At 47.1% G+C, this 17,745-nt stretch overlaps 2 protein-coding genes across 2 annotated transcripts in view; both read left to right on the forward strand.

Moving 5' to 3' along the window:
* Window positions 1-2,256, forward strand: part of LOC110582307 (zinc finger protein 268-like) — an 8,408-nt gene extending 6,152 nt beyond the window's left edge. The window contains exon 4 of the mRNA XM_044920910.1: window positions 43-2,256. Within this exon, the coding sequence (XP_044776845.1) occupies window positions 43-1,211 (1,169 nt within the window). The 3' untranslated portion in view covers window positions 1,212-2,256. The remainder of the gene's footprint in view (window positions 1-42) is intronic.
* ANHX (anomalous homeobox) overlaps window positions 1-17,745 on the forward strand; it is a 44,853-nt gene that overhangs the window by 18,398 nt on the left and 8,710 nt on the right. Inside the window, exons 2-4 of the mRNA XM_044920911.1 lie at window positions 12,495-12,764; window positions 15,085-15,212; window positions 17,303-17,426. Coding sequence (XP_044776846.1) covers window positions 12,516-12,764; window positions 15,085-15,212; window positions 17,303-17,426 — 501 coding nt within the window. The 5' untranslated portion in view covers window positions 12,495-12,515. The remainder of the gene's footprint in view (window positions 1-12,494; window positions 12,765-15,084; window positions 15,213-17,302; window positions 17,427-17,745) is intronic.

Here is a 17,745-nt window from a genome sequence, read left to right on the forward strand (position 1 = left end):
AATGTGGGAAAGCCTTCAGTCGGAAATACCAGCTCATTTCACACCAGAGAACCCATGCTGGGGAGAAGCCCTATGAATGCAGCGACTGTGGAAAAACTTTTGGTTTGAAGTCACAGCTCATTATACATCAAAGAACTCATACAGGAGAGAAACCCTTTGAATGCAGTGACTGTAGCAAAGCCTTTAATACAAAGTCAAACCTTATTGTTCATCAGAGAACTCATACAGGGGAGAAACCCTATGGTTGTAGTGAATGTGGAACAGCCTTTACTTTCAAGTCGCAGCTCATTGTACATCAGGGAGCTCACACTGGGGTAAAACCCTATGGATGTAATCAATGTGGAAAAGCCTTTAGTTTGAAGTCACAGCTCATTGTGCATCAGAGAAGTCACACCGGAGTGAAACCCTATGGATGCAGTGAATGTGGAAAAGCCTTCAGGAGCAAGTCATACCTCATTATACATATGAGAACTCACACAGGAGAGAAACCACATGAATGCAATGAATGCGGGAAATCCTTCAGTTTCAATTCACAACTCATTGTACATCAGAGAATTCACACAGGAGAAAATCCCTATGAATGCAGCGAGTGTGGAAAAGCCTTTAATAGGAAAGATCAGCTCATTTCTCATCAGAGAACTCATGCTGGAGAAAAACCTTATGGATGCAGTGACTGTGGGAAAGCCTTTAGTAGCAAGTCCTATCTCATTATACACATGAGAACTCATTCAGGAGAGAAACCATATGAATGTAACAAATGTGGGAAGGCCTTCATTTGGAAGTCACTACTCATTGTACATGAGCGAACTCATGCAGGGGAAAGCCCTTATAAATGTAGTCAATGTGAGAAATCCTTCAGTGGAAAATTACGGCTCATTGTACATCAGAGAATGCACACAAGAGAGAAACCCTATGAATGCAGTGAATGTGAGAAAGCTTTCATTAGGAAATCTCAGCTCATTGTACATCAGAGAACTCATTCAGGGGAGAAACCCTATGGATGCAATGAATGTGGAAAAACCTTCTCTCAGAAATCAATCCTCAGTGCACATCAGAGGACTCACACAGGAGAGAAACCCTGTAAGTGCACTGAATGTGGGAAAGCCTTTTGTTGGAAGTCACAGCTCATTATGCATCAGAGAACTCATGCAGATGAAAAACATCTTGATGAATTAAATGTAAGAAACTTTCTTCCAAAAGTCAATTCATAGGAAATACCGGCAAATTCTTATAGAAGAGAAACTCTATAAATGAGATCATCTTGTTGTACACCAGACAACTAATACTGAATAGAAACCTATAAATGCACAGCATGTGCAGGGTCACCCACAGAAAGCTGCTTTTTACACATACCCCCCCCCGCCCCCCAGTAAATGCACACAGGAAAGTTATGAATTTAGTGAACCCTGTGAAAGTTTTCAGCATCAAGTCATACCTTTTTTAAAGTTTGTACAGGTAAGGAACCATATCAGTGAAGTGAATGTTGGAAAGTTATTTTTTTACTGTGATAAAATTTGCAAAGAGGAAGTTTCACAAAGCAAGTGAATATAGAACACACTCCTTTGAAATTCATATTAAACAGTAGGATTTTCTTAACAGGACTTTAATGAGAAAATGGAAAGCCAATGAATGGCAGAATTATCAAAATTACACATACTTTAGGTATCAGAAGCTCATACCTTGGAGAAACTATAAATTAGGGAAATTCTTGATCTAGGAAAGACAAACTTCCATTAAAAAATTAATAATATGTGAATGAAGAGCTATGACTATGTCAGATGGAGTAACAGAACGCTCGGTAGAAAGGTTCCCCTCACTGTTATTTTGATTAATTTGGAAAATAATTTCCTTTACAAAGTATTGTGAGGGAAATTGTATCCCAGATGTTCCAAATTGTTAGGAAAGGGTTGGAGAAAACACTCAACTATAAATGATAGGCATGTCCAAAATAGAATATAAAGATTTTTCTTTTTACTGTGTAAGTAAATGCAATCGGGATAACCAGAAATACATCGTAAGACGTACAGGGATATTTAGATGTTATCTTCCTTTGTACTATATGAGTTTTGTGTAGTTTGGCATTTTACTTGTGAATGTCACATATGAGAGGTAAGTTAGATAGATACATGCCATTGCCCAGGGACTTGTACTTAGCAACATTGTTTTTAACAAATACAACTTGTTACTAGAATAATATGATTTATTAAGAATACATTTCAATACTACAGACCTTTTCTACTATTTCGTACCCTTTGTAAGTGGGCCTGGCAACTACCTCTTTGGTTATATACATCAGTAGAGTGCACAATCCATGTGCTTGTGAAGCTGGAATGTGTTCTGTCCTCACCAGTTGGAACATCTTGATTTTCATTAAGATAATCTCTCAGTGGTCATGATGGGATCATCATTCGTGGTGCCCTGCCAAGGAGTCAGCATGATCATCAAAGTAGGCTGAGATATTTATTCCAGATTTCAGATTTCTAATGGACTCCTGAAGTACCAAAAAGCAAACTGAGCTTTTGTTTTCTGGTAACATTTTCCTGCAGTTATTAATTAGTTCCTTCTATATAGACTACCCAGGATAGATTTAGTTACTGTCACTCTACAATTCTAGTGCTCTTGTCTTTTTATTTGAGTTACCTGGTACGTGTTTAAGGGGTACGTGTAAGTGATGCTGCTGTTGTGTGTACAGGCACATGTCATTTTATTGTGCTTTGCAGGTAATGCTTCCCCCTGCCGCCCCCCCCGCCAAAGTGAAGGCTTGTGGCAGCCCTGCATTGAGTTAATGCTGTTTTTCCAACAGCATTTGTTACTTCATGTCTCTGTGTCACATTGTAGTTAATTCTGGCAATATTTCTCACTTTTCATTACTTGTTATGTTGATCTGTGATCACTGATTATGATTTGCTGAAAGCTCAGCATGTTTTAGCAATATTCTTAATTAAGGTGTGTACATTGCTTTTTTTTAGACATAATGCTTTTGCACACTTAATAGACTACAGTGTAGTGTAAACATAACTGTTACATAGCTTTTGTATGCATTGAGAAACCAAAAGAAATTCATTTGACACGGTTTATTGCTACATTTGCTTCATCGTGGTGCTGTGGAATGGACCTGCAGTATCTCCAAGGTAATGCCCGTATGTATAGCTGTAGAGTCAGGATGGTAAAAAGTCATTGTGCTACTTGCCTTCTCACCAAGTCTGTTTTCTTCACCAGTTTCCTTACATGAAAGAGCATTTACCTGAAAAGAGTTGGGACCATGGCATTTAGGGTTGTGTTGGAGGAATATGACTATTCCAAACTGCAGATATTTCTGAAACACCCTCCACTTTCTACTCTTTACTTCGGGGGGGGGGGGGAATCCCATCTTCTACCCAAAGAAACTGTTTCTTCTTTGAAGGAGGTATTTAATGATTTTTGAATGCCTGGTCCTTATTGTGTTCAGCTCATTATATAAGATCCAATCTAAAGATATGTGGGGTGAAGAAGAATGGTTCACAGAAGGGAAAAGAAAGCTTGCATAAAGAAGGAATGCCAGATATTTGTAAAGTATGTCCCCCAGACCTGGAAAATATGAATATGTGTTTTGTCATACATGTTCTGAGGAAGATTCACACATAATAAAGAATGAACACCTAAGAGAAGGTCTAGATTTGCGTACTATTACCCCGTGTCAATTAGATTTTAAAGGTTGCTGTATTGTGTGAGGCAAATCCACATGCAACGTTACCCAGTAGAAGCCAGAAATGTTGACATAATGTTGAAGATAGAAATCAAATACTGTGGGAAAGGCTAATGTTAACATTAAGGTCTTAACCTTAAATGAAAAAGAAAATTTAGGGCTCTTGGCTGGCTCAGTCAGTGGAGTGTGCAACTCTTGATCTCAGGTTTGTGAGTTCAAGCCCCATGTTGAGTGTAGAGATTGCTTAAGAATAAAATCTTAAAAAAAAAAAAAAGAAAGGAAAAAGAAAGTTTACCAGATAAATGAAATTTAACAGAATGAATAGATCTACAACTAGTAAACAAAAAGGAAAAGTAAAAATTTGAATCTCTGTCTTGAAAATCTACCTAGTCCTTCTAACCCTGCCCCAGCCCCAGAACAGAAAGAAGTTCCAGAGACTTTTATTTTTTTATTTTTATTATTATTATTTTTTAAGATTTTATTTTATTTTTTTTTTATTTATTCATGAGAGACAGAGAGAGAGACAGAGGCAGAGGGAGAAGCAGGCTCCCCGCAGAGCAGGGAGCCCGATGCGGGACTCTATCCCAGGACCCTGGGATCATGACCTGAGCCGAAGGCAGACGCTTAACCGACTGAGCCACCCAGGCGTCCCCCAGAGACTTTTAGTAATAGTTGATAATTCTCAGGAAAATTCAAGGAATGATAATCCAGCATTTTACAATTTTTCCCCAAATCGACATGTGGGGGATAAATGACTTGCAGTTCATATTTATGAACATAGTTGAAAATAAACTAAATGTTAATATAGCATTCATAAATGCTAATAATGTGGAGTGTTTTAAGTCATGACAATATGAAGTGTAGCAGACCACTAGTTGTGAGTCCAGTATCCCTTCATTACCAGTGGAATCACTGTACTTTTCATAATGCCAGTGGCCCAGCCTTAAAAGCCACATTTCTCCACTATCTTTGTAGCAAAGTATGATCTTGCTGCTAAATTCTGAGTGATGAGATAGAGGTTGCCGACACTGTCTAATGGGAAGGTTGTCAAGAAAACAGGTGAAGAAAACCCCTCAGTGTCCTGTAATCATTCCTCACTTTAATACACAGCACACATAGTGCTTGGAGATTGAGCAACCACTACAGAGCATCTGGAAGACAGAAGCCATCTGCTGCAGGGCTATCTGGTATACCAGCCCCACACCACTACCATCTGAGTATCTTCTACATAAGGGGAAATGAACTGTCTTGTTTAGCCACCTTTTCTTTTTTGGGTGGGATGAGAGTTGGTTCTGTTATATGCAGTGGAATGTGACCCTATAAAAATGCATTATGATGTTGGGAGATTTAATAATAGAAAATCTTTTCATAAAATTAACCACACTACCAGAAAAAAGAATGGCCATATGATTATCTCAATGTGTGTAGATAAAACATTTGATGGAATTTAATACCCATAGATTATTTTTAAATATTATTACATTAGGAATGGAAAATAAGTCCTTTACCTTTGCAAGGAGTATGTTCCAAAAACTGACAAATGTCACACTTATTGGTAGATATATATTCCTTTATATTAAGAAAAGTATACAGATGCTCATCACTTTTATTGAACAGTGTATGACAATTCTAGCCAATGTGTGAAAACAAAGTAAGGAATTGAGGGTGAGGGCAGGAAAAAAAGTTCCATTGTTTGGAGATGTGGTTGTCTCTTTAGGAAAGCTAAAATAAGTTTCAGGCAAATATTCAGAATTGCAATTAGAGTAGGACTTGTACTGGATATATATTTTCAACATTCGTTGTGTTTTGCTTCTGGTTAAACTGGATAACCTACATACAGCATCTTAGAAAACGGAGAACCCAAGCCCAAATGAACATAGCAGTGAAAAGTAGGGAACACTTTATATAAGAAAAGAGTTGCTGCTCTTATCCTTGGTGAAATGCAGGAAGAGGAGAGGGCCGGCATGGCATATGGGGGTGAGACAAGTAGGTGGTTGCCTATGGACTGGGGTGACACATTAGAGTCCCAAAGCCCCCACCGTGAAGGAGTGTGCAGCCAACTCTTCGCCATGGGTCTTCATGGAACCCTTGGTAGAGAAAGCTTTAAAAAATCCCATCGAGGTGCCAGGTCCTCTAAGTGCAAGGCGGATACTACCTGAAGGCAGGAAGGTGGACAGGGCAATAGTTGAGGGAAATCCTTTAGAAGCAATCTGGACTTTTAGGCTGAGGGAGGGGTAGAGAACTGAGAACACACTATCCCTTCCTGCCCCGCTCCCCACCCCCCCCATATAAGAGAACCATCCCCAGGCACTCAAATCTTTCTATTACAAAAGATGGGAGAAGGGTCAGGAGAACTGAGAGACTCCCAAGGCATAAGCCTTCCCAGAGGGCTATCCTCAGAGGAGCCAGAGACTAGAAGTAGCACTGAAACATCTCTGGGAGCTTGGAAATCATAAGAATTGGAAAGCAAAGAGACCTCACCAACCCAGGAAGCCGTCAAGCTCTAAGTGAGACAAGGAGGTAGTTCACACAGTTGTGGAAGCTGGCAGCTTCGAAAACTAAACCTACGACTATAACTCTGCTTTTCCTCTCCTAGCTGTATAGTCAAAAGAAGTGAGTGCTTGTGTTCACTCTAAAATGTCACAAGAATATTCATGGCATTTTTACCGATAATATATGAACTGCCAACAGTTAAAAATTCCAACAGTTGAGTGGATAAACAACTTGTGATACAACAAAACCATAGAATTCTACACCACAATAAAATACCCACCTTACAGACCATTAGGAATGTGCTGTCTGCTCAGTAACCAGTACGGGCACTCAGTCCCTGATCCCCGCTCCACCTGACCTACCCCCAGAGGCACAGGGGAAGGGGCCTCATTTGAGCGGAGCACCACTGCCTAGCCACTTCAGAGCCTGAGGCACAAGGGAAACTGAGTAATACTCATTTCGTCTTTTCAAACAATTTTGTTATTTGTTCATTGTGGATTCTTTGGTGTTAATTTATATTTTTAAAAATATTGCATTAAAATAGTTTATCTTGATTATGGAGTTTGTTTATGCTTCACTTGCCTCACCCTAGTCCTGGCCTTATTTGGAAGATAAAGTACTCTGTAACACAGCCTGAACCTTAATAGATCCAGACTGTAGGGAGTGTGGGCTCCCCACCTGCTGAGTCATTGCCCTAACATGGGGAAGCTGGGCACTAGAGAAAACAAGCATGGAGGCATGCCATGGTGGTGGGGGGGGGGCCCTCTAGCAGGGCTGTTAGTCTGAACAGCTTCTGTCACAGCAAAAACGAGAGCCATTTCTAATGTCCTTTGGGAGGACATCAAAAACTAATTTGTACACTATTTTTAACACATTTAAGATCTGGTAAGGTAGATTCCTTCGTATTACATTTACTTTTTAGAAAAACCTGGTGGGGGCGCCTCACCAGCTCAGTTGGAGGAACATGTGACTCTTGATCTTGGGGTCATGGTTTTGATCCCCACATTGGGTATAGAGATTACTAAAAAGAAAGAAACTCTGGGGGGAAAAATTTCTGATGATTCTTATATTTTTCCCCTATTAGTTGAATACATTTTTTAAATCCCTGATCCGCAATCTAGATTAGCCTCCTAAGAACCTCTGTTTCACCCTGAACCTCTCTTCCTTCCAGGGAATTACCTTCATCACCATGGGTTCCTCTGTGGGAATTCATGTCCATTCTCACTGCCCCGTGAACCGTTCTTGATGGCCCCAGGGTAAGAACCTCTTGGGAGATTTGTCAGATTTGTTGCATGTCTGTTTGCATATAAGGGCGTTTTGTAGCTGTTGGAGACCAGTCCTTTGGACCCCTTTTGAGTATTGACTAATTATCTCAATCCCATGAAGGGTTCTATTATTATACCCATATTACCAAAGGTGAAAGAAGGTACAGAGAGAATCAATAATTTGGCCAAGGTCATATAGTTGTCAAGTAATTGAACTGTCCACCCCAGGTAGTCTTGGTCCTGGAGAGAACAAAATCTGGAAATAGGTAAGTGTGCTTTAGAATGTATTATGTACTGGGGCGCCTGGGTGGCTCAGATGGTTAAGCGTCTGCCTTCGGCTCAGGTCATGATCCCAGGGTCCTGGGATCGAGTCCCACATCGGGCTCCTGGCTCAGCGGGGAGCCTGCTTCTCCCTCTGACCCTCTCCCCTCTCATGCTGTTTCTCTCTCGCTCGCTCTCTAAAAAATAAATAAATAAAATCTTTAAAAAAAAATGTATTATGTGCTGATGATTGCATCCACATTCGAAAGCATGGAAGAACAGGAGAGAAGGAAGCCCTTATTTACAGTGAGCACGGGTCAATTACATTTTGTTGGAAGATCAAGCCTCTATTCAAAGTGAAGCTTATGAAGAGTTTGTCCTGATTTAGAAAACATAGAAATAGTTACGTGCTGAAGTTAAGAATGTAGTCTTCCTGGTTTGACAGGTAAAAAGCCAGAGGACCTCTGGAAAGTGTTTTAAAATTCACAGGACCCATTTCTTTATCAGTAACAAGGAAACATAATCTTAGCTCAGGTGTGGGGTAGGAGCCTCAAATAATAACATCTTACTTGGGACATACTGAGTGTTCAGTAAATGGCAACCGAAAAAAAAATCAACTAATATATTAGTGAATTAGGATCATATAATTTGTTGAATTACATTTGAATTTAATAGCATAGATATTTTTACATTTTAGGTTCCACTGAGTTTTTCAATTCACTGGAGAGCAATCAGGAATATTTTGATTGAGCATGTAGTGTGTCCTAGACAAAGAGCCTATGACTGCATTAACAGAAAGATTTCACTGTAAACGGGAGGGTGTGCTGCAGCAAATCTTTCATTTCCCCTGTGCCTCACTATACAGTTGACTCTTGAACACGCAGGAGTTAGGGATGCCAACCCTGTGCAGTTCAAAATCCATGTATAACTTTTGACTCCCCAAAATCTTAACTACTAACAGGCTACTGTTGACCAGAAGCCTCAGTGATAACATAGTTAATTAACATAATTTATATGTGACATGTATTTTATATTGTACTCTTACAATAAGTTAAGCTAGAGAAAAGAAAATGTTATTAAAATCATAAGGAAGAGAAAATATATTTAAGGTACTGTGTTTATTTTTTTAAAATCCAGGTATAGGGGCGCCTGGGTGGCTCAGTCGTTAAGCGTCTGCCTTCAGCTCAGGTCATGATCCCAGGATCCTGGGATCGAGCCCCACATCGGGCTCCTTGCTCAGTGGTAAGCCTGCTTCTCCCACTCCCCCTGTTTGTGTTCCCTCTCTTGCTGTGTCTCTCGCTGTGTCTCTCTCTGTCAAATAAATAAAATCTTTAAAAAAAAAAAATCCAGGTATGGGGGATCCGTGTAGTTCTTTTCTTTTTTTTAAATAATTTTCTTTATTCATTTGACAATGAGAGAACGCAGAAGCAGGGGAAGCTGCAGGCAGAGAGAGACGGGGAAGCAGGCTGCTTGCTCAGCTCCCTGCTCATGACCTGAGCGAAGGCAGACGCTTAACGGACGGAGCCACCCAGGAGCTGCGGACCCCATTAGTTCGAACCCATGTTGGTCAAGGGTCATCTGTACTTGGTCATTCAGGACTGCTTCCTACAACCCTGTTGTTTTCTCTTGAAAACAACCCTAAAGACAGAATCCTCTTTTTATAAAAAGTAGAAAACATGGGTAGGCAAAAAGAAGAAAATTAAAATGCCCAATAAAAGTTATGAAGTAAAATAATTCTATCACCTAGGTTCAACCAGGGTTTAACAATGTGGCATATATCACTTCACGTTTGTACTTTTCGAATAGGCTCAAATCACTCAAACTGTCTTGTTACACACCATTTTTATTGTACAATGTATCACGATCACAGTCAAGTCAGCATTCTTCCAAAGCATAATTACTAATAACCTTCCAGGAGCCCGTCCTCTTTGTGAAGTGTGATTTATTTAGCAAATCTTTCACCAGACGGTTGGATTGTTTCCAGATTTGCACTTGAACAAAGGCTGAAATGTTGATCTTTCTGCCGATGTCTTTTACATAAGCTTATATATATAAGCTCTGGCGTCAGAGAATCTTTCCAGTAAGACCTTGACCACCTGTAAAAACCAACTCGAAGTCGTCCTGGTCCCTCATTTCTGGAGTTTACTTGTGTGAGAGAACCCACAGCTTAAAGACCACCTGGGCAGAGGCTAGACCTTGTCCAGTCCAGGACGTGAGCAGTTTAGTGATTTCCGTCCATCTTTTGACGCGGGTCTGTGAGAATCTGGGACCCGCCCCGGGGCCATCCTAGGTCGCTCAGGATCGCGTGGAGGTCGGCCCGAGCTGTCCCAGGTGGCCGCTCCCGGGGTGGGGGTGGGGGGCGGTGCACCTGCACCGCGGACCCTGCGCCCTCTGCGGGGGCCTCTGTTCCGACGTCTCCTGGGAGGGGGCGGTTCTGGATTTGAAAGGCGCCCTCCTCCCACGGGGGCCAGGGTGGGGGTGCGGGTCTCAGCGCTGGAAGGGGACGTCCGCCCAGGAACTGCAACCTCAGCTGGGCTTTGGCTCCGCTGTGCACCCAGGCGGGTGGCATGGGGTCAGTCAAAGGTCACAGCTTTCTCCTGCCTCCGCGGGCTCAAGGATCGTGGTGCTTTCTCCTCCACTGCCAACCAGACTCTCTCCATAGCCACGACCCCCCAGGCCCTGGCCCCACTCTTTCCTGGGTCTGAGGACGCGCAGAACCAGGCTCGACTGCGCCTACAAACCCCCAGAAACTCCCGGTTACTCCAGAGCCCCCACGGACCCCCCAGAACTTCTCGGACGCCCCAGAACTTCTCGGCCTCCCCCAAACCCGCGCGAACCCAGACGGACCTCCTCCGCGCAGGGGTACGTCGGGGCGCAGGCCCAGAGGCCCAGGTTGTCGGGCGGAGCCCTCGCCCGATTGGCCGCAGCCTCGATACTTTGTAGCGACCGCGCCTTCCGCGCCCAGCGCCTCCTCCCCGGAGGTGTGGGCAGAGCACGTGCAGCGAGCGCGGAAGTGGGGCGCAGTGAGCTGGCGGGGCGGGGCGGGTGCAGCTGGGCAGGAATCTCGGCTTTGCCGGGGAGCAGCGCGCCCCGAAAGGTACAGGAGTGGGGGGCGGGTCAAGCCAGGCAGGGGGTGCCCGGGTCAGGGAGCCCAGCAGAGCCACGCTCCCCCAGGTTCCCTCCATCCCTGCCCGGTGGTCGGGGCCCCTCCATCCCTGCCCGGGGCCTGGGTACCCCCCCCAAGAGGTCACTTCGTTCTTGAACTCCGAGGTTCCGTCCGCAGGAGCTTGGCCCTTGGACTCCTGCCTGGCCTCTCTTCCTAGAGCCAGTGCTGGGGCGGGGGGTGGGGGGTGGGGCTGCGCTGGAAGAACCCGGGGTCTCGCGAGGAGCCCTCCCCCTCCCGCCCCCACCGAAGCCTTGGAGCCTCGGCTCCCTCGAGGGACGCGGGATCAGCGGCCTCCTGCCCAATGCGATGGGGAGAAACGCTGGGCCCTAAGTTAGGATCGAGCGAACGGCACTAAAGCTCAGAAGCAGCGGCGTAGACGGGAGCGCTTCCCCCTGGTGGACGGCCCCATGAGCTGAGAAGGACCTGAGAGGCAGTGCAGGGTGGAAAGACCTAGAAATTGAGGCCAGACCCTCCGCCAGGGAGTGCGCACAGGCCTGCCCTCTGCAGTTCCGGGCACGCAGATTCTTACCACCTTTGTAGAAAGCAGCTTGGTAGCATCTACTAAAAACACAATGCCATATAGCACTACTCTTGAACCTCGCTTACGTGAGTCTGTTCTATAGAAGTAAGAGTAATTGTGAACCAAAGGTAGTAGGGTTATCATGCTACCGAATATTCGGGGGTGGACAGGTGTTGAAACGAGTCTGGCCCCTACTGTCATGGGTACTCTGTCGTGGGTACTCTGCAGGACCATTCATATGGTCTAGGGAATAAGCCTGTGGTAGTGCCCAGATTGAGTAATGGCATGAGCAGTCTCTCTTTTGGTAAAAACTGCTGTATGTATACATAGTTAGCTTTTTATAAAAAAGAAAAATTCATAAAGGCTTCAAATCCAGCTTGCCATAGCTTACCACTATATGTGTGTGTGTTGGGGGGGGGGGGGAGACAGTGCAGAGTAGATGGACCAGGCACAGGGAGGCCCAGCAAATGTTCATCCTTTTGTATATTTTTTTTAAAGTGTGGGATTAGGGCAATCTTTAAAATTTTGTGTTTTTCAAATATGTTTGTTTGTTTGTTTTCAAAATCATAATAGTCAAAAGCAGATGGTGTTAGTCCTGCTCTGGCAGGTCCCATGGCTCCTCTTTGTAGGAATGTAAGCAATGTCTGCCAAGCCCCTAGCTCGGTACCTCCTCCTGCTCTGAGAGGCCTGGGCATCCATGGGGCGGATGCTGGGGAAATCTAATGACCCCAACACAGGGTCCCTGCCCTGACTGAGCCAAGAGAAGGAGTGAAACACAGCACAGTTACCTTGTATGTGTAAGACTGTGGGGGAAACAGAGAGGAGGAGACATGGGAGGACCAGTGTGGGGCCTGTGGATGGGGCACAGACTAAAGGGTCACGGGAATGAGATGAACCATTGCAGTGAGAGCACCTAGTACACAGATGAGGACCAAAAACGGGAAATTGTAGCAGGCATTGATGCCCCTCTGCCTTTTCTCAGTGAGCTCCTACCACCATGTTACAAATGCCTGTGGCAAGAGGGGCCTTGCAGAGTTGTGGATGGACGTGCAGTCAGCCTGTGGGCAGTGCTGGCCATTGTCATGATTGCTGTCTTGTTTGCAGAGGGCCTGAACCCGACGCGGGATGCAGAGCTTCCTGAAGCTGCTGAGGGAGAGCGGGGGCACTGGGCCACCGTTGGCAGATCTGGTGACTCTTGCAGGCAGGCTGTGCCAGGACCTCCAGGATGACCCAGCCCAGGTGCAGCCCTTGGTCACCGCCGTGTTGGACAGCCCGCTCCGCCTGCACCTCCTGGACAACGCGGACGTGGCCCTTGTGTGTGCCCGGGTGCTGGCCCAGCAGGAGCAGCATCAGGCTGCCTGCCGGGTCCTGGAGGTAGGACTGGTCTGTGAGGGGCGTGCAGAGAGCTACAGCACCATCCCAGACACCACAGAAATGCCCCCAAGTCGGCAGGAACCTGGGGAGACGTTTTATAAACCAAGCTAGAATGGTCCACTCTCTTTACAGAGTTCTAACTGCCTTAGTAATCTGAGGCCGAACTATCCATTTATGAGATCCATATTGAGTGGTGTTCCTCGCTTGGAGAGTTGGGATCCCAGTCGGTAAGACGGTCAGACAGACCCAGAACCTCAGTCCCTTAGCTGCAGGTCTGTAACCGAGCATGCAAACCAAAAGTATCTTTGTCACTCATCTGGTGTTACTTGGATGCATTTGACACTGATGTGACCTGACCTGCACCGATGTGAAGTCTTTATGGTCTTTAGCCATTTAATATGACCATGGTACATTCTGCTACCTAAATACTGGTATGTTTGATTACAGCATGCTGCCTGCTCCAGATTATACTGGGGTGGTGCATATTACACAGGATATGCCTGTGTTACTTCCTAAAATCTGAGAAATTCTTAATTCCAAAATACGTCTGGCTCAAAGGGTTTCAAATAAGGGATTTGAGGGCCTCTTTTTCCCTCTAATACCCCATCATACAGTTCATGCATAATTCGTGCTGCTGAGTTTACCTTCGAGATACTCAGTTTTTTTTAAAGATTTTATTTATTTATTTTTAAAGATTTTATTTATTTATTTGAGAGAGAGCATGAGCAGGGGCACCAGTAGAGGGAGAGAGAGGAGCAGATTCCCCGCTGAGCAGGGAGCCTGCTGTGGGGCTCAATCCCAGGACCCCAGGATCATGACCTGAGCCAAAGATAGACACTTAACCGACTGAGCCACCCAGGCGCCCCAAGATACTCCTTTCTTTCCAGTTCTTTCAATTTCCACTCCCTTCCCCATAGGCTGTGTAGTCCCCTCCTGTCCCCTTGATTTGTCCTTCATGTAGCAGCCAGAGAGTTCACAGGCAGCAGATGGGCCACGGTGTGCACCTGAGCCCGCAATCTGAGCTTGTCTGCTCTCCGGTCTCTCTGTCAGACTCTCCCCCTGCTTTCTTCACAGTCGCCATGCTGCTTCCTTGCTGTTCATACAACTCCCAACATCTTCCCTCGTCTCAGGAGCTCAGCATGTGTTGCTCCCTCTGCCAGAGGCTGGAGCCGGGCCCTCCGTGCGGCTGGTGCCTTTCTTCCTTTCTGGTTTCTGCTCTAAACGTCACCCTGTCTAGGCAGTGCCCCCTTTATTCTCCAGTGTAGAGTCTTGTTCACCCTCTGGCTCCTCCCTCAGGCCTCCGTTCTGTCTGCCTCCTGTCGCTGCACTGCAGGCCCCCTGAGGGAGCGGCCGCCTCCGTTGTGCTTGTGACAGGATCCACGACACCTAATGTAACACCTGTGAGTCAGAGGGGCTCAGTTTTTCAAATCCGTCAAAGTAAACAAACAAGGGAAAACACGGAGTTGTAATGACTCTGTTGAGGCACTCGGTGATGAAATGTGTGAATGACATCAGTGATGGGAAACTCCCAGGGGAGGGATTATAAACTCAGTCTGGACGGTCCATAAATGTCTCTGAGGAGCTGACGTGTAGGGGAGACCTGAGAGAGATGATGGGGACAGCACACCAAGAATGGGCATTTCTTGCCCAGGACCACCCTGCAGGTGGCAGGGTTCCCTGACAACTGTGCCCAAGGCTGATGGCTGCATCCTGGCAGCAGACTGGAAGTCACAGCCTCGCAAAATGGGCTTTTTCTGATACTGTAGAGGGAAGGCTGAATGATTGTTGGTACCTCCCTTGCTGAGATGATCCTGAGAACATTGGAGTTAAATGCGGGAACCCCACACAGACCATAGGGCTGTGTCGGGAGGCCAGCACCAGGCATCCTTGGCCATCTCCGGAGTCTGGTCATGTGAACAGGTCGCACTGGCTTGGTGAGCTTGGTGGGGCACAGACCAGAACCACTTCATCCCTCTTGGCTCAAAATGCACTCACTGAGCATGCGAGGGAGCAGCCCTGCTGGGTGGGAGAGAAAGGTCTTTCACGGGTCAAACCTTGGACCCTCAAATCCAACCATGTAGCTCTGTGAGTCTGCCTCTCATATGTTCTGTGGCCCCAGGCCTGTCGTTTGCCTTCCTCTTGACTCCTGCTCCTCACCTGTAAGGAGTGACTGAGAGCTGCTTTGTGGGAGGGCTGAAGGGCTGATGGGACCTTGCCCCACCCCTCAGCCAGCAGCTCTTCCCGAGGGTCAGGTCGGGTTGGAGGGCAGTGCTCCAGGATGGGTGAGGGCAGCCAGGTCTCAGTAGGCTTTTCTCGGCAGGGTTGCCAGGTGCCTGGAGGCAGCCAGGAGCTGGTACAGCTCTGGAACGACATTCACTACCGCCTGGTCATGAAGCGGCTGGGCGTGGCCATGCTAACCCCAGTGCAGAAGTTCCGCTGCAGGAAGAGGTACACCGCTAGCCTTTATTTGTGCGTGTTCCCCAGGACTCCTGAGGGATGTGCCATCTAAAACCACAGTGGGGCTGAGGTAAGGCAGAGATAGGGAGATAAATGCAGGAAAAGTCAGAAAAAGCAGTAATAGTCAAAAGGCGATAGGCTCTGCATCAGCCCGTGTGCCCAGCACTGAGCCACACTCTCCACCTGCGCAGCTGGACATGGGGGTGCATTCCTACTTATGCCTGCAGGGCAAGGAGAAGGAGCCACTGCCTTCCAGTGAGGGCTCTGCAGGGGAGGAGGCAGCAGGTGGACATCCTGACCTCACTCTCTTCCTCTTGTCTTCTCCTCCTGTGGGAGATGCCCAGCACGTGTACCTTCGGTCATCTGATTCCCACAGACTGGCTTTGCAGGTGCCATGGGCCTGGGTCTGCAACACCACCCCTCAGGGCTGCAGGGCCTTTTAAAGAGAGGTAAAGATGAGAGTGATGTAAGCATCAGATGAGATGTATGTGGTGCTTAGGAGATTGCCTGGCACATGAGAGATGGTGGGTCCTCCTTAATAGTAATTACCACCATAGCCATTATCAGCACTAAGGAAACATTACAGCTGCTAATTACTATTATTCCTTCATCATCACTTATGGATGAGTAAACTGAGGCACAGAGAGGTCAGGACTTGCCCAAGGTTACAGAGGAGAGAGACGCAAAGCTAGGACTCCAGGCTAGATACTGAGACTGTAGAGCCTTTGTTCTTGATCTTGGGTGTTGCCCACTGACCAGGAAGGGCTGTAGATCTGGCTCTGAGCTCCTGGGAGCCCAAGTAATGGGATTCCTGCGCTATGGGGCCTGGTTACTGGAAGAGATGGATTCCTCCTGGATCAGAGAGAATTTTTTTTCCCTGGTGCCTGCCAAAGAACGAGATACGTCCTCAAAACCCAGAAGTTCATCAGCCTTGGGGGTCTTCAGGAATGGAATCATGTCCCTCCATATAGTTGCTGATGGCCTGGCAGAGTACAGTTCAGTAGATGATTTGGGGATCAGTATGCAGTGTTTGTGAAGAGGCCCCTGATTGCTGGGTGCTGTTGGTGTTGCTGGGGATATAGCCTGGGCCCTACTGTGCTGGAGCTGACACTGGGTGCAGACAAGGGACAGTAGAGAGGACACAAAGTAGATTCCATAGTTCAGAGTGGGGAGTACTAGACAGAGAATGTGCTTAGTAGAGGACTATGCCACCTTTGTTCTTTGTTTTGGGGAGGGGGGTGCAGCGCGGGCTCCTCTAAGCCTTGGCAGAGAGGCCTGAGTGGGGGATGGCAGCCCTTGGAAGTGTAAGGAGGGGGTGATATCGGAGTTAGAGCGATGGTTGGTCCACCACCTGGAGGTGGTGGTGTCTCCGAGAGGGGTGTCACCTAAGGGTGGTTGGTACAGGAGAGAGGCAGGAGGCTCTTGGGAGTCTCTGGGTGTGTCAGGGCAGATTTTGGAGGATTTGCTGACAAGCCGGATGTGTTGGAGGAGGTTAAGAGAGAATAAAGCCAGCCTGCAGGGCTCTTGGCCTGATTGGCTGGAACATGGTGGTTTCTCACTGAGATGCACAGAATTGGGGCCTGGGGGAAGACTGGGAGAGTGAAGGATCAAGCTCCATTTGGGATGTGGTATGTGTGGGATGCATTTTTGACATCCATGGTGATTTGTTCAGTTGGTGTTTGAATATCTTGGGTGTTCCCCGCTGGTACCATTTGTTTACATATCAGTTTTTCCTTTTGGAAAAATTCATGTATATACACAGTAAAGTGAGTGGCATGACCAACCTCAATGTCCTCATCATCCACTTTCAATAGCTGTGGGCCATTGGTCACCTCTGGCATCTCAGTGAGTGGTACTGGAGAGCTTGGTGACCCCCGTGAGGGTGTGCAGGTGAAAACGGGCTGATGCTGGGCCCCTCTGTCCTTCAGAGGATGGACTCCTGGGACTCAGCAGCACACAGCTTGGGGGGGGGGGGGCAGCCAGTGAGATAAGAGGGTGTCCAGGGGTGCAGAGTGTTTGGGAGCCCATGAGGTGCATCCAGGAGGAGCGTCTGTAACCACCTCCTCACTGTCCTTATCCAGGAACCCACCACCCCCCTCCCTCTGCCCGGACGGCCTGAAGAGCCGGAACTTTCCCAGAGAGGTTCGCCAGAAGCTGCACGACTTTGCCTCTGGCGTGAGCACCAACCCCAGCAAGGCCGAGAGGGTAAGAGCCGAGGAGCTGGAGGCCAGGCCACCCTCCCCTTAGCCGCCCCCCGACTTTAGGTGACCCCCACCCTTGTCCCGTCCCTCCCCCGGGCCTTCCGAGTGGCCCCTCTGCCAGGGCGCTGGTGGCTTCCGCTTCTCTGAGCTTCCCTGGAGGACAGGAGCTCATTGGCCGGCAGCTGCTGACCATCCAGCTTGCACACGTGGAGGGTTTAGTTTTCTCAGGTGGGGTCATCCTGTCCCCACACGGCCAGGCACGGGGTACCAGGCTGAGGAGACTGTCGTCGTGGAGCTTCCAGCGTCAGGGGGGCAGATATTTG

The sequence above is a fragment of the Neomonachus schauinslandi genome, chromosome 14 (genome assembly GCF_002201575.2).
Source record: "Neomonachus schauinslandi chromosome 14, ASM220157v2, whole genome shotgun sequence".
Taxonomy (NCBI): Eukaryota; Metazoa; Chordata; class Mammalia; order Carnivora; family Phocidae; genus Neomonachus; species Neomonachus schauinslandi.